We start from the raw sequence: 17,206 nt of genomic DNA, 5'->3' as shown, positions 1-17,206 counted from the left end.
TTTCTTCATTTTGTGAAACTTTCTTGAAGATTGGATTAAGAATGGTGGAGTTATTCTAAAATAAGTATATAATAGGCTAGAGCAAAATGTCGCGTTTTGAGAAAACAGCCGATAAAGAAAAATAAAATATTGACTTTATAATATGAGGAAACAAGGGGATCATAGGATGCCCACATTTCGTCATATCATCATAAGCTATTTAATAGGCATATGAAGCGATATAATCACTACAGGATACGAGATCTGACAAAAATTCTTCGACTTGGGTTGTTTGGGGGATCTTTCAAGGCCCTGCCGCTCATTGGTGGGTCCAATTATTGGCTATCCGGGCTATCGGAGATGGACATAAAATTTAAGCGTGAGTAGTAGTAGTAGTAGTAGTAGTTAATATGTGAAGGTATCATCCATTTCTCTCTCAAACTAACAAAGAACAAAACTTTGGAAAATAAACTCTTGCATCTAATGTAAAGTCCGAGGACGCCGTTGTTGCTAGGGAGTTGTTTCAGTGCGATGCGGTCACGTGACTCATACTTCCGCATTCGACAATGGCGACGGAAAACGAAACTGTAGCGCACCATCCAAAAATGACGGAGGCGAAAGAGCCTGATTTTTCTGCAATGAGAGATGATATTGAATTGAGACATGGAGTATATTTCTTGTTTGCTTCTATGTTATTCTTTCAACTTGTGAATTGGATCTTAAAATCAAAAGGACCTCCTAAAACGCTGAAAGAAGATGAATGGAAGTGGCGAAACTTGTATGTTTCTTGGGTTCATGCCCTCATCATTTCGATCTGGTGCTCAGTCAGGTTAGTAGGCCTACCAAACACGGTGGCGGTGATGTTTCTGTCGTTTTTAGCACAGATTCTAATCAATTGTTATAGAATTATTTGTATGTGCTGTGCAGAGTTTAAGTTTGGATTACAGTCCAGCCAAAGCACTTCTTCACTCAAGAACTAATCTCTACCTTGTTTTTTTGTAAGCCACAATAAGCAAGCCTTCTCACTTTCATCATCCTACACTACAGCAGGCCTAGAGATCTACTCATTAGATTACAGTCTAGATATCTAGATCTACTATGCATCTAGATATCTAGATATACTCTTTCTCATTCACAGTTACTGTGACTAAGACAAAACATGTCTAAAAGTTAGTCTTCAGTTTGTCTCTGCTAGATTCTCTAGAGTCTAGAGTAGACTGTGTTTATATAAATCCTACTCTTTTTTTTAAAAGGCCACCTCTATCCGGTGCGCGTTCACCAAATTTTGCGTTCACCCTAATCCACAGAATTCTACACTGTGATAACAGAAAAATTGTAGAATTTTGTGCCGTGAACAAACGTTCCATTACAACTGTAGCCTACTAAAAGCGTACAATTTTGTCTGTGGGCAGTGGAGAGAGAGAGAGAGAAAGAGAGAGAGGAGTAGCGCGAGAATTTCCGGGCAAAACAAAATGGCGACCCGCGTAGTTCGGCTCGATTCGAAAAGTTAAATAGCCGTAGCATCTTTGTAGACAACCAAATGAATTTACTTTTGTGTTTTAACATCATTTTGTAACTTTGTTTTGGTCAATTTGATCGTCCACACCGATAGACAGTATTCAGAAAGAGACAGAGAGAGAGAGAAGAGGGGAGGAGTTGATCTTGCGAGAACTTCCGGACGGGTGAGAATAGCCACTTTCTTTAAATAAACCCCATCAGACGCTGGAACGTCCGGCGGTAACATTTTAAAAATTAATAACCCTGTTCCCCATCGGACACTGGGAGCATCCGATACTAGTGACAACTGTTTCATAATTTTAAGGAAGAGGCTAGCCGTACTTATTCTTAATATGATGGCTAGACTGACCTATAAATTTACAAAAAATAGGCCTACTGAATTGTAAATATACATTTTTAGTGTGCAGTCTAGCGGTACTGGCAGTCTAGCGGTACTTAAGTACGGGTAGACATCCAGGCTAGCCGTACTTAAGGACGGCTAGACTGTCAGGTTAGCCGTACTTAATATTGATGGCTGAATTGTAAATGAAATTTTTAGTTTGCAATGCCTAAAGTATTTGTATTTCAGACAAAACCAAAAGGTGCCTTACTGACTTGCATGTATTTGAACCTGAATAATTACTAGATCTAGATCTAGTGAAACCTGTGTACTTAAACAGGCTTGAGTCGATTGGGCCAAACCTAGATCTAAGTACGGCTAGACTGGCAGTCTAGCCGTACTTAAGTACGGCTAGACTCTCAGTCTAGCCGTGCGTAATTTTAAGGTCGGCTCTATTTTTTCTCTGAACGCTCGGGAAAATTTAAACTTGAAACTCTATTATATTTCTCCGAACGGTTTCCGTTCTTGAGATTTTAATACTGGAGTGGCCAGCCCGCTCGTGCGTGCGCCTGTGTGTGTGTGTGTGTGAGAGAGTGAGTGTGTGTGTGTGTGTGTGTATGATGTGTAAGGTGTAAACGGAATGGGGGGGGGGGGGGGGGGGGCGTAGATGGGTGGAGTGGAGAGGATTTTTGTGACAGTTTTTGAAAAATGGGGTTACTAAATGCAAAATAGGTTACTGCCAAAGTTGAGCAGTCTTGTTTTCTCTCAGCACCTTTTGAAGGCATTTTCATATACAGGAACATTGCCCTAACCACAATTGAAGTATCTGAATATTCAGAGTATCTCTAGCTCTAGAAATTGAATTCTGTGTAGAAATATATATTATATACTTCTTCCCAGACCTCGCAGAGTGGCAGAATGAAAGATTACGCTCAACTCTAGAGAATTTAACCAAAAAATCTCGAGAACGGAAACCGTTTGGAGAAATATCAGTTCAAGTTTATTTTCCCGAATGTTCGGAGAAATAGTCACTTCGTAATTTTTATATTATATTATAGTTTTTGTTTGTTTTTTGGAACTCCCCGAACCAAATATTTGACTTCTTTGTTTTCGCCATTTAGAAGTTGGAGGCAAGATTTTGGGGTTATGATAAGACATTAGTGCACCAGGTTTAGGTGACTGTAGTAGTAGTAAAAAACTCTGGGAAACGGTAGAAAAAACTCAGGGTTAAGTTTGAAGAGTCAAGAGTGCAGAGCTATAGAGCAAGAAACAGTTTCCTCCAGAGGCAAAAGAAAAATGCAGAAAAAAGATTCCAAACAAAGAGTTTGACGTCAACAGTCAACAAGAACTAGGACTAGCACTCACATTTATAGTAGATCACTAAGAAGGGGCCAAATCATCAAGATGTAAAATTAAATGTTATGTTTTTAATTTTGTTTTAACGCAAATCAAACGTATAGGCAGTGGCGTCTTATAGTATTTGGCCTGCAGCTTGAGCCCCCCCCCCCCCCCCCAGACTTTTTCGCCAAAAATTGGACTGGTAGTATACTTTAAATATATATGTATACTAACTCTTGTTTTATCCAGTTAGGCAGGCATTCCTTCTGTCTGAGAGAATTAAGTTTCAACCTGTGTATCATATCCTGAAGCCCTGATGTTTTGCTCCCTCAGATTGAAATTCGATTTGAATGTAGCTGTGGTGTTGATCTTTCAAATCAAATCTAGGCTGAGACAGCAGACTGCTGGTTCACACAACACCACCTCCTGATTATCAGAACAATAAAAAGTCGAAAAAAATCATACACTCTTAGCAGCCATGAGCTTAGTATTCTGCCTTTCCCTTTTGAGGTAGACTCGACCAGTCTACTGGTATCTTGGTGAGGCAATAGAAGACGCTTTAAGAACACTGTCTCATGCAGGAGAGACCTGAGTTCAATTCTCGAGTGGGAAGAAATTTTTTCGAGTAGCTAAGTCTTTCTGCTCTGATGTTGTATAATTCATCTCAGACAAGGTTTACCCTGACAGGCAAGGTCGAAAGCCCGCCTCCCTAATGATCTAACTGTGAGGGTGTAAAGCATCTTCTGTACATTATAAAAATATCGACCAGTCTGACTGCACAGGCAGCAAGGGACTAATTGTGAGCGCGGGGTACAAAATGTAATTTAAAAATTACAGTTTTTCGTTAGTACTCATTCCACCATTATGTTTATTATTATGTGTGTTTTGTAGTGTGGTATGATAATTTGGGAAAAGAGAGGTGGGGGGCTTTTAGGAACAGGGAGAGTGAATAAATAATGAAATAACAGGAGAAAATTTTATGCCCTTTCTTCGGTTTGTTAGTATAGAGAGCAGTGTTAGTGAGGGGGCTTTCTCTTGGCCTAGAGGTGTTCGCCTTTCTTTCAGTAGGTCTCGGGTACGATACCTCACTGAAAGAAAATGTTCCGCTCTAAAATATTGTCTTTTTACCTTCTTTAATTTTCTGCTCTCTAACCATGTTTTATCACCTGCTTTCGCCTCCACTTTGTGCCCCCTGCTTGCTCTGGGCTCCACTCTTTCTGCAGCCTTTCTACTGCTGCTTTTTGGCTCCTTCTTACTGCTGTCTTTCAGCCTCACCCCTTACCCCTGATCTTAGGGTAGGTGTAATTAAGATCCGACACCCAGCCTTCTATCCTGCCATTGTTAATGACCAAGACAAATTTCTCCCTGCGAGATGAATTGTCATTGTCATTGTCATCATTCTCAGATAAGAGCTAAAAAATCTTGGAGGTCCTGTGTGCGAGTTGCTAATGTTAAAGAACCTTGGTGGTCCTAAAATCGAAGAGTAGGCTTAAGCTGCCATCTGGGCAGAATGCAAAATTAATTCCTACCAAGCTGAAAATGCTTAATATGTTGTGTCCTGCACGCTCATGACCTTATGAAGTTGCTATCGATAATCGCTGTAAAATGCACCCCCCAAAAAAAGTGCAAATGAAAAGCAATTGTGTTTGGGTCAGCTTATAATTCTTGGCGGAATGAAAAAATGACCCATGCCCTGACTACACAAAAGTAAAAGCATGCCTTCTTTCATTATTAATATTACTAAGCTCCCTCTTGTCTACCACTGAAACACATGTTGACTAATTACATTTATATGCAGCTTGGCCCTTGGTCAAAACAATATGTCCTTTTGCTATTTTTCACCTACCTGGGAATATTTTGTTGGATTCTGGCCGTGAACAATGCTGTCTTTCATATATATATTATGATGGTGGTGAAATCAGCCACTAATCAGGCACTCATCAAAATTATGAAATTGAAGAAACATGCTCTGCTAGTTTGGATATTTTGATAGAATTTTTATTTTTTGGCTAAACCTCTTTTATGTCAGCATAAAAAGATTTACACATGTTAATTTTACTGAAAAAATTGATTAAAGGCGCTAGATATGTCATTTTTCAGTTTTCAAAGACTCTTTAGATATTGGAGTTACCAAACTTTCGCAGCCATTTTCTCACTAATTTCACCACTAAAACCAGGGGACCTCATTTCTTTCAATTGCAGATGTCTTGAGTTCTATTCAAGATAAATGTATATAATTTATTTAATTTGAAGCAAGGCAAATTAATCAGCTTTCACATGATACTAATAACTCCACATACTCAAAATTGATGGGTGCCTGATTCCACCGCGTCGTGACACATTGAACCTGAGCATAATTATATTTATTTACTAAAGCAAAAGAGGGCCTGGAGAGAACAGGTTTAGAATAATAAAGTGGAAGGGAAAAGACACAGAAAAGAGAGATTCAGAGAGAGAAATTGAGAAGAAATAGAGGCAGAGAACAAGATAGCGAAAAAGGGTCAAGAAAAAGAAAAGAGGAGAGCTATAAAGTTCTACAAAACAAAGTGTAGGGGACATTACAGAGAAATGGAAACGAGCACAGCAAAGCTGAAAAAAGGAAGAGGGTAGAAAGTGCAGCTCTGAAACAATCTCAGACACACCTGTGATTTTTCCCTTGGGCTATTTACCTGTGATTTTTTTTACGTAAGGCTGTTTACGCGACAGAACGAGCCTAAAACTATGATTGCACTCCATCAGGTGTCCCTGGTTCAACTTGTGCTTGTTGTCAACAAGCTTGTCTCCCCCCCCCCCCCCCCCCAGAACATGTTACAGTGCCTCCTTCAGCCCTCAAGGGTAACGTTTCCTCTTGAAGACAATAATAACAATCCTGAGTTTTTTCCACCATTTCCCAGAGTTTTTTCTACAGTCACCTAAACCTAGTGTACTGTCTCATTATAACCCCAACTGCTTGCCTCGAACTTCTAAATAGCGGAAACAAAGGCTTAGTCATTAGTAAAAAACTTGGTTTGGGAATAGTGCCGAAAAACAAGCAAAAACTAGCACTAAATAAAACGAAACAGTTGTCGCTAGTACTGGACACTCCCAGTGTCCGATGGGGAACAGGGTTATTACCGCCGGACACTCCCAGCGTCCGATAAGGTTCAAAGAGTTAAACGGCATCTGTGGTCTAATGGTAAGGCTCTTTGCTGATGTATGCATGTAGAAAACATGATTTTGATGTTAAATTCCCCCCCCCCCCCCCCCCTTTTTTTTTTCTAAAATGTATGAAGACAAAATACTTCCTCTTTCTCTTTCCATGCAGGTGGTTGGATAGCCCCTTGCTAGTGCATCTACATCTTCTTTGCGATACACCTCTCTCCTATAATAGATCCGTACGCCCTTGGGTCATTTTGTTCCCCTGAGATTGTGAACACATTTTAGAATACTTCTAGAACGAAGGTCTCTTTGAAACTTTCAGTTTTTCTCAAAAAAATCATTTTGACAGACTGCTATGCAAAGCACACGGATGGGATTAAAGAGTAAATTTGCTCTTTGGAAAGTGGTGGCACAGAGTTCCCCACGTCGTATGGATACAATAGTAAAACACGATGTACGGATAGGGTTAACCCATATATATATATATGCACCTGTTACCCTCCTCCTAGACATATTGTTTTCCTGCCATAGCCTTGGAAAGCTGAAAACAGCAACAGCCTTGGGCTGTAACAACAATGTTGATTTGTAAGATGCTCTGAAGCATCAATACCTCCAAGGAAGCCATCTGTGTGTTCTCAAAATCAACTTTTGGGGAAGATACAAATGTAGCAAATGTGTGCTATGTCTGATCAGCCTTTCTTCTCTTTGCTCTGTAGGTGGTTGGCGGGTGCTCTGGTGTGGTTTGCTTCTTCTTTCCTGTCAAACGTCTGTTGTCTTTATCTCCCCTCCTTCTTTTTGTGTTTGTTACTCTCTTGTAACGCCTCTAATCTTCAGCACTTATATGACCTTATTGTGTTGCAAGTGTCGTGAAACTTACTTTTTTTTAAATTTCATGTTCCTCCTCTGATATGGTAAGGCATTCAGCTGTATTTATTTCCACCTACCTACTATCGGAGATCTAAGATCTGGAAAATTTGAACTGGAATTTTAACATGCTCATAGAGGTATGGAATACAAACAAACGCTTTACCTGCAGATGAACAGGCTCCTTTATTTTTATACTTAATCGGAGTCCAGAACCAGTCTTTTACACGTTATAGTAGCTTTAATTTCTGTTTGAATCAGTCCCTTCTCCGGAAATTAAAGCCAGCGCTGTCACTTACTGGCTCGCACTCCTTCTATCTCATCTAAACATCTCCATGGCCACAATGAGACAGTCGATCACTTCAAACTTATACCAACATTATGCTACCGGTGCCGGACCTGGACATTGTAAGTAAAACTCAGGAAAGCAAAACTACAGCATTGAAGATTATATGTCTCTTCAAAACCCTTTACATCACAAGACGAGACAGGCAGAGAAATGAAGAAATAAGAGCAGCTATTGTCACTGAGACCTACTTGCATTTCTTAAAGATAGAGAATAAAATGGTTTGGCCACCTGTTACGTATATCACCTAGCCAGCCAGCCGTAAGAGCCTGTAACACCAAGCTCTCAGGCTATAAAGGAAAAGGAAGGCGAAACAAAATATGGATGAACTCTTTAAACCCTCAGTTCTTTCCACCTTTTCCTGGAGTTTTTTCAAGAGTCACCTAAACCTGGTGCACTATGTTTCATTGTAACCCCCAAAAGCTTGCCTCCAACTTCTAAATGGCGGAAACAAAGCGTAGTCATTACTAAAAAACTTGAATCAGGAATAGTTCTGAAAAACTTGTAGAAACTAGCCCTAAATGAAACGAGACAGTTGTCACTTGTATCAGACGGTTATTACCGCCAGCTTTCGATGGGATTTAAAGAGTTGAAGGAGTCAAGGAAACTCTTAGATATATTATAATATCCCAATTGAAAGGGCTGCGGAGCTGGTCTACCTTGGAAAACTGCATCTCCTCACGACGCTTAACAGCAACAGAGGATGAAAAAGTAAAGTATTTTTAATTATGTCTGAGTACTTTGTAGCGTCTTTAATAATCTATCTGAGCATATTGTAGTATCTAGAAGGTGTGTAAAACTCCTCAAAAGTGAGCACTACACATGACAGACTTTCTCTTGCTCACTCTCTTGCAGCTTGCTGGCCTACCCGGAGTTGTTCCAGAATCTGCTGCAGCACATCAACTACTTCACCTACTTCTGTGTGTGCCTGGCCACGGGTAAGTCACTGCGGGGGGTGTGGGGTGGGGGGGGAGGAGGCTTGGAGGATTTCAATAGTGCGTTCTACTTCTTTACTTCTTTACTGTTCCTCATCATCTACTTCTTTACTTCTTTACTGTTCCTCATCATCTAATTCTTTACTTCTTTACTGTTCCTCTGTTTCACCTATTGTTCTTCGTGGGTGATTGGCAGGTGCTCTGGTGTGGTTTGCTTCTTCTTTCCTATCGAACATCTAATTGGCTTTATCTCCCCTCCTTTTTATTTGTGTTTGTTACTCTCATATAACACCTCTAATCTTCAGCACTTATATGACCTTATTGTGTTGCTAGTGCCGTAAAACTCGTACTAAAACCAAACTATTGTTCATCTTACTTTTTCCTTTCTCTAAATGTCTGTTATTATGTTGATGTATGCTGCTCTTTGCATAAATTAAACAGCGAGTCATTGAGAATTCTTTGTCATCAATCATGCTTTGGGTTGATTATTTTCTCTATTGTTAAATTCGTGTACTGGGTGTAATTTAATTAGTTCTGTGCAGCTGTTCCCGTTGTACAGAATACTGGGCTGAGTAAGTTTTTGTATGATTTGATAAATTATTTTTTGAATCGGCAGTGGAATCGATTACCATAAAGTTCAGGCTATTAAGCGGACCTGTATACAAGCCACACCCTCTGTTTTTTTTTAAAGCTGAACTTTTTTCACAATCCAGCCACACTGGTTTATAATAGACCACAGCAGATTATACAACACAGAAATGTACATCACATACATTTATTCAACGTCCTTATCATCCTGTCCGCTGAATCCGCTGAAATCTTCTCTTCGGTGTCAAACGTGAACAGATCGAGTAGTGTTGAGGAATATATGTCAACTTTAGAAAATCTTTTTAGGTCTAATAATGCACGGGGGCTCTCGTGGCCTAGAGGTGTTGGCCTCTCATTTAAAGGTCCCGGGTTCGAATCCGAGTAGCAACCGAAAAGTTTTCTTCTCTAAAATTGTCTCCTTTCACCTCCTTTCCTGCTCTCTAGCAATGTTCTGTTGTCTTCTTTCGTTTCCACTTTCTGCCTCCACCCCCACACCTCCTTTGCCCCCTCATCTGGGCTCCTGACTCTTTCTGCAGCCTTTCTACTGCTACTCCTTGGCTCCTCCTAACTGCTGTCTTTCTGCTACACCCCTGATCTTCTGGTAGGAAATCTCGGAGGGCCCATGTGCAAATTGCGCACGTTAAAGATCCCTTGGTGGTCTAAAATCGATAAAAGTAGGCTTCGGCCGCCACCCGGGCAAAATTCAAAATTTCCTATCAACTGAAAATATTAGGTGTGTCCCGTGCGCTCATATGACCTTATGCAGTTGTGAGTGCCGTAAAAACACTTACCAAAAACAAAAAAACCCATAATAATGCGCAAGTGAGTGATGTTTCTGCAATCACAGAAAACCCTCAAATAATTGTTTATGCCGCAGCGATTTAAGCTGGGGGAAAAAATGGTAGCTTATTGCCTGAGCTTTATGGTAAATAAGTTGACCCGGAATGCTATGTTGTTTAGTTGTGTACAATAATATCTTCAGTTCAGTGGTATGAAAAGTCTCACCTGTAATCTCCCAAAATGCTTAATCCTGTGCGTATTGCTTTGAGAAAGAGCATCAGTTCTGTTTAGAAAGAAAAAATAGCTCTCAGTTTATGGTTTGAAGAAATAAATAGTTCTCAGTTAATACTTCCATCCTGTCTCTATTTAACTCTGTGAAACGTTGGGACTGTTTTGCCAGTCCCACTCTCAACTCGGGAGTGTTTTTTTGTAATGTTAGGCTTGATAAGATCACTGATCACAACATGTTCAGTCTTATCTTACTTTTGGAGGGAGCAGAAGAAAAACCCAGCCTAATGTAAAGTCTGGTGAAGTCTGGTGAAGTCTGGTCTGTGCTCAATTGCTTTGAGTTTGTTCCTCTGTGGTCTTTTCATATATATTATATGCTAGCAGAATTTGACCAGAATTAGGGGTGGCTTTTAGTTGTTTTCAAACTCCCAAGAGAAAGAATATCTTGAAACAATTTTCTCATTTATTTATTTCTAATAAATGTATGAGCGCAGAGCTCTGTTTGGTTTATAGAGACATGTGGTTTTGTTCTTCCCTGGCATGGAGTACATTATGATTAGACTTCTTAAATTTAAACAGATTTTTTCAATGGCAAAGCTCGCTGTACAAATTTTACTAGAAAGATGGAGGTCAAAAGACTCAGGCTCTTCAGAAAGTATGTGTTTTATCTTTGTATGAATGCTTGAGTGACATGTATTATTTCTCCTATGGCCAGGCCATACCTTTTGCTATCAAACTGTTGGTCTTGTTTGTCCCCTTACCCTGTATGATGGAAAGATCAAAAGCTCCAACTGTAAGAGATTTCAAAAAGGCTGCTGGCCACAGTCTGTATGGTAGCTTTGGAGTTGTTGGGCTACCGGACTCGTAATCATGAGAATGGGGGCATGGGGGTTCGAGCCTCTGCTCGGTCCGACGTTGTGTCTTTAGGAGATGGACTTTAAACTTGGTCGTCCCACCTCTCAGACAACTTAATTGTGTTGATAGGGGCGTTAAACCAATTACCATTTCATTTCAACAGTCTGTAGAGGTTTTTGTTTATTTAAGTAAGGTTTTACGGCGCTCGCAACTGCGTAAGGTGATATGAGCGCCAAGGGGTGGATGTCAACAGAGAAGACCAAACGGGGAATCAGGCTTACTCTGCTTGCCTCTCTAGCCTCAGCAGCACAAAGTCTGCTTCGACTATCAAGGCTCCGCGGAAAGAGCAGTCCACAAGAGAATTGCAAACATACAAAAGAAGTAGAGGAAAAATGAGAATAGTAAGTAAGGATGAGAAAAGAAAAAGCAGTAGTTCCCCTTATGTTGTTCTGGCACAGTATGAGCATGACATTGATTAATCAGCCCATTTACAATTCTACTGTGCATAAGAACATGTTAGTATTCCCCCTTTGGAAACGGCCTTAAAGACACTTCAGTCAGTAGCACTACCCTGGGTGGGGGGACGGGAGGGGTAGTCTGTAGAAAGGAATGTCCCTCCACTTCGAATATCTTTCAAGTAATTTTATCCGGTTCTTTTCAACACCCACACCATTTCTGATAAGAGCCCTTCCCTTATTTACTGATTATGTATCATTGCATTATTTTTTTGTTTTTTTTAATAAACTTAAAATAGTTTTCATATCTTGCATTGGTGTGTCTTGTGACGCTTGTCAGACAGGAAAGGAAAAAACAACAACCCAGTGCTTGTTCAAACAATGAGTTTTGTCCTTTGTACTGTTTCCTCCTATCTTGACCTGTTTTTTTACCCCTACTTTAGACAAGGTTCACCTTTTAATAACATGGTATGAAATAAATAGGTTATCTGACTTGTCCTGTGGAGGTAACAACAATGGGTGATATGATCAGGAAAAATTTGTTGAAGAGAAAGTTTTTTTGTTCTCTCTTTCATGTTCACGCATTCACTGTCTTAGTTAATCACTGGTCATAGTAGTCATATTATCATAATTAGTCATGTTATACTAGTGTCTACTTTATAATTAAGTCAATAGTATTTCCTACATGGGCAAGATATTTTATCAAGTAGATGTAGGCCTATCACTTACATTCTGCTGGGCTGTGTCTGACTCATCCAGGTTAGCCGACCTGAATGTTTAAAATTACAATGACCAATGTTGCTAGCTTGAAAGTCTTTTTAGTCAGAGTTGACACAGGAAGAGTTGTGTGATAAAGAAATTTTAAGGAAATATGGCCTGAGCCGGAAGCTATTAACTGGGTTATGTTCTGGGTTGTTGTTTTTTTGTTTGTTTTTTTGTTGACAGAAAAAACATGTCCTTAAAATGGAAGCTGTGAACTGGATTATGTTCTGGTTTTTGATCCAGCGGTATTGCTAGCATGCTGTCATACATGAGCTTAATATACCCTCACTTGCATTATGTTTCAAATTTTATGAATAAAGAGTACACATTCTTGCTGATGGGAATCTGTAAATTTGTAAGTTTTAGTTGCAGTAAACTTTCCATCTCTCAGTTTACGCTATCTTAGATTTAGTAAGAGTTTTACGGCACTTGCAACACAAATAAGGTCACATAACTACCGAATATTAGAGGTGTTGCAAGGGAGTAACAAACACAAAAAAGAAAGAGGGGAGATCAGGACAATAAGTGTTTGATGAAAAAGAAGGAGCAAACCACACCAGAGCACCCGCCAACCACCCACATTTTACCGTATATTTATTTTTACCCTAATGATGTCATCTTCAATGCCTTTCACCCCTGGCAGGGTATAGACCACATACAAGCTCCTTCCATTATTTATCTCTGCTTTGGGCTCTTCTTCCTAGTGAGCTTCATCTCTCTCATGTCCCTTTCCACGCATCTCCTCCATGTTTCCCTCGGCCTGTGGGTTCCACTGCAGCGACTGTCTTGTGATTTTTCTAGTGGGCTTTTTGAGGGTGTGTCCCATCCATCGCCACTTTCTTAGTTCTATTTCTACTTCTATATAGTTTTGTCCTGTCCCTTCCCTCAGCTCTTCATTTCTTGTTCTGTCCTGCCATTTAATTATTAGGATACTCCTCATACATCTGTTGACAAAAGTCTGGACTTTCTTCAGCACTGTGTTTGTTGTCTTCCAAGTTTCGCAGCCGTTTAATGATGCATACAATATGAGTCATCGTGGTGAATTCAGGCGCTCGTCGAAATAACAAAAAATGGGAGAAACAGGCATTTTTCCACCAGCTTGGCGATTTTTTCCGAATTTTTGTTTTTTAGTTCTACCCCTTTCACTTCCATACATGTAAAACATTTCCATGTGAATTTTACTGAAAAACATTGATTAACGGCACAAAATATGTAATTTCTCCGTTTTCAAGGACTCTTTAGCAATTGGAGTTACCAAACTTTGAGGGCCATTTTCTTGCTTATTTAACCACAGAAACCAGGCGTCCTCACCTCCTTCAATCGGAAATATCTTGATTTCTATTCTAGGCAGATGGGTATTTTTTTCATTGAAAGCAAGGCAAATGATATTATGAATAAGCTTCCTGATGATACCAATAACTTCACTTGCCCAAAAATTGATGAGTGCCTGATTTCACCACGTCGTGACATATAAATATTACAGTGGACTCTGCTTAGGAACCCCATCTGGAGAAAAAGAAAGAAAAAGAAGAAAAACGGGGTTCTTTGGCCGACTGGGTTTTAGTAGGATTTCAAGGGAAACGATTCAGTCCTACCTATTGGCTTTCCTTGTTTATTCAATTGGGATAATAATGACCTAGCAGGTGTTTGGCAGGTGCTCTGGTGTGGTTTGCTCCTGCTTTCCTATCAAACATCTATCTACCTGATCTCTCCTCCTTCTATTTTGTGTTTGTTACTGCCTTTTTTGAGAGCATCCGAGCAAAGGAATGAATGGAGAACCATGATCGCCGATGTCTGTCGCAGATCTGGCACTGGATGATGATGACTGTCGTGTAGCACCTCACTCTAATCTTCGGCACTTGTATGACCTTTTTGTGTTGCAAATGACATGAACCTGGTACTTAAAATAAACTATGACCTTTAGGAGATGAGGAAACTTGGGGGAATATTGAGAGTGAACACAAGTGTGTGTTTGTGTGTGTGTGTGTAAGTGTATGTGTATCTGTGTGTGTGTGTGTGTGTGTGTGTTTGTGTGTGTGTGTGTAAGTGTATGTGTATCTGTGTGTGTGTGTGTGTGTGTATCTCTGTGTGTGTGTATCTCTGTGTGTGTGTGTGTGTGTGTGTGTGTATGTGTGTGTCAAGTGTGTGTGTGTGTGACTGACTGAGTAGTATGCACTCTTGGATGAAAGTGAGGTACCAAGGCTTCTGAGTGAATTTTGAGAAGACATCATTGTCACTAAGATTTAGTAAGTAAGTAAGTTAGTTTATTCAGTGTACGTGTGTATGTGCCTAAGAAAACAGTCTGTGTAAGTGCATGTGAGGTGTGTTGGTATTTTTCTCTGTTTGTCCACTCCATCTCCTCTTCCTTCTCCAAATCCTGCACACTTATATATGACCTTATTATGTTTCAAGTGCAGTAATACACTTACTAAGAAAGGCACACAGTGTAGTGTAAAGCGGCTCAGAAACGTGGGCTCAACCCAGGTTCGCAGGCACAACCCAGGTTCGCAGGCACATTTCTATGTTTAGAACAGATTGTGGACACATTTTTATTTTTAGAACAGGTTGCGGAGCACATTTCTATTTTTAGAACAGGTTTAGAGGCAGAAGCCACTGTTGTTAGTTAAATCAGGACTGTGTAGGTTTTTCTTCTTGTAATCAACACAGAGATAGGTTTTTAAGTGACGGATAAAAAAAACAACAGTGCATGATCACACACTAAGTGATGTACTTGATATGTATCCCTTTTATTAACCCCATTGGTTGAGTGAAGACGTGTCAAATTTACAAGTGGAGTGCATTGCAGTTGGTATTAGCACGTTTCTCTGCTGTTTAAGTCTCATTCCATTGATGTTAACGACAGTCATATGAAGGATGTCCACATTGCAATGCAAAGAAAAAAACACAATGATAATAGCAGTTTTTGATATCATTTTTAATTACTTTCTGCATTCTTTCCCGTACTTAAATTTGGTCACTTTTAATTAAATTTTAAAAGCCTGATTTTACACATTTTTTCTATTTGTGTTGCTTGTCAAGGATTGAGAAAAAGAGACTCTCCGACTATCTAAATTTTAAGAATGGTTTGTCATAGTCATACACTTACTTGGGTACATATTTATCTTAGTATTTATGTGTGTGTGAATTTCATATTTGGACCAAAGTAAGGTCTACAGGCTTTCCATGTTGGTGGTTGGTGGGTGTTTAGGTGTGGTTTGCTCCTCCTTTCCTATCAAACATCTATCGTCCTTTTCCCCCCTCCTTCTTTTTTATGTTTGTTACTCTCTTGTAACACCTCTAATCTTCGGCACTTATATGACCGTACTGTGTTGCAAGTGCTGTAACACACTTACTAAAACTAAATTAAAGGTTTTCCATAGCTAGACTGCTCAAAAGTTGAGACAATTTTCCACAATGCCTGGTGGCATCTCTTGGCCACCGCCTCAAACGGAAATTTTTACATTGTTTTTTTTACATCTGAGTGAAAGCTGTTATTTTATTTGGCTTTTTTTTTCGTTGCAGGCTACTTCTTTTATGACTTTTTGGATCTGATCGTCAACAACAAGCTGTTCAAGATGTGGGAAGTCTCTCTTCATCACATAGCAGTGAGTTGGGTTTTGTTTTGTTGTTTTTTTCCTCCGAGGTGGCAATACGGGAGTTTGTTGTTGCCTTTATACATTTTTAAAACTCTTTGTGCGTGAGTACATTGGCATTAGAAATGTTAATGAAAGTTTCAAGGCTTTTTATTGATAATTTCAGTTGAAATAAATAAGATTTGAATTTGTGGTTAATATATGTTTTTGCAACATTCTGTAATGCATCTGAGTTATAGAAATTGTGAGATTAGATATAGTCATTAAAAAAATTATGCCTTCATATTTTGAACTTCAGATCAATGCCGGTACTTTCTCTACTTTATTGTTTGACTTGATTAGCTTGAAACTGCTGTTCTTTCATCTGATGTGTGTCAAATTAAAAGTTTTCATTAAAAAAAAAAAAACACACCCCCCCCCCCCCCCCCACCCCCATCCCCATCCACCCCGCCGCATACATGCACGATCCTTATTTTTCTTTTTTCACTTTTTCCCCCGCTACTCTCGTGTTAGGTGGGAGGCATGTTCTTCTACAACGTCATGCTGAGGGGCATGATCGGCTTCAACGTGGTTGCCATTGCCGTGGAGATCAACTCCTTGTTCCTGCACTGGCGCAAGCTGCTTCAGATGGTGCAGACCCCGTACCAAAGCCGGCACTACCTGCTGATCAAGTACCTCAACCTGCTCTCGTTCATCGTGTTCCGATTCGGCGTCCTCGCCCTCATCACCTCGTCCATCTTCGTGTGGTCGCACAAGGTGACCACGCACTACCTGGTCCTCATCTCCCTGTCCATGCTGTTCATGGACGTGCTCAACGCCATCCTCTTCTGGAGGCTCTTCAAGAGCGACGTCCTCCGCGGGCCCTCGGGCGGCCAGGTCCACCCGCTGGTGACGCTCCAGCGCGATTGGTCGATCATCCTGTGGGGGGTGCCACCCTCGTCTCAGTCACACCACCGCAACGGCTACACGAAAGTGGAGGCCGCTGCTCCGTCGGCCAACAACAATGTGCCGGAGCACGTGAAGGGAAGGAAGGAGGACTGACAACTAGCCATGGATTAGGTCCTCTTGTCTCAGCCTCAAGTGTCCACTAGAGCTTTCGGTTGTTTGCGGTAAAGAATTCTCGGGACTGTTGAGCCATATATATAGGAAACAGGTTTTCAAAGTTTTCCTGGTTTGGCGTTTGGGTTTTGTTACTGCTTTGTGTCTGACTTGGTTGGTGTTGTGTTGCCAAGGACATTGTGGGATTTTCATATTGGCAATACAGCTCTCAAGTCACATGTCTGCTTTCTCTTTTCCTGCACCATAATGTGGTTAGGAATCTTGTGGAAAGCATTCATGTGGAATGTCATTCATAAAGTTTTCATTCCATCTTAAGACCAAAACAGGTGGCCGTGCTGAGAATATTCCTGATAGTCAGACGTTTGGGCTCTTTTATGGCTGTGGTTGGCAATCATGGACAATTAGATGTTGGAAATTGTACCCCCTCCCCACCCCCCCGTCCGCCCAAT

The 17,206-nt window shown here is 40.4% G+C and overlaps 1 protein-coding gene across 1 annotated transcript; it reads left to right on the top strand.

Moving 5' to 3' along the window:
* The first annotated feature begins 546 nt into the window (after positions 1-546).
* LOC101847507 (TLC domain-containing protein 2) lies at positions 547-17,181 on the top strand. Its single transcript, XM_005102134.3, has 4 exons — positions 547-808; positions 8,358-8,440; positions 15,628-15,710; positions 16,212-17,181. Exons 1-4 carry the CDS (start codon positions 585-587, stop codon positions 16,737-16,739), a joined length of 918 nt encoding a protein of 305 aa, XP_005102191.1. The 5' UTR covers positions 547-584; the 3' UTR covers positions 16,740-17,181.
* Positions 17,182-17,206: the final 25 nt, after the last annotated feature.

The sequence above is a fragment of the Aplysia californica genome, unplaced genomic scaffold (assembly GCF_000002075.1).
Source record: "Aplysia californica isolate F4 #8 unplaced genomic scaffold, AplCal3.0 scaffold00314, whole genome shotgun sequence".
Taxonomy (NCBI): Eukaryota; Metazoa; Mollusca; class Gastropoda; order Aplysiida; family Aplysiidae; genus Aplysia; species Aplysia californica.
Note: the sequence above shows the minus strand (reverse complement) of the source record. Positions and strands in the feature narration are given on the sequence as shown.

Coding starts and splice junctions, on each gene's coding strand:
- LOC101847507 (XM_005102134.3), top strand. CDS start 585: ATGACGGAGGCGAAAGAGCCTGATTTTTCTGCAATGAGAGATGATATT. Junction 809..8,357: donor TCGATCTGGTGCTCAGTCAG/GTTAGTAGGCCT, acceptor ACTCTCTTGCAG/CTTGCTGGCCTACCCGGAGT. Junction 8,441..15,627: donor CTGTGTGTGCCTGGCCACGG/GTAAGTCACTGC, acceptor TTTTCGTTGCAG/GCTACTTCTTTTATGACTTT.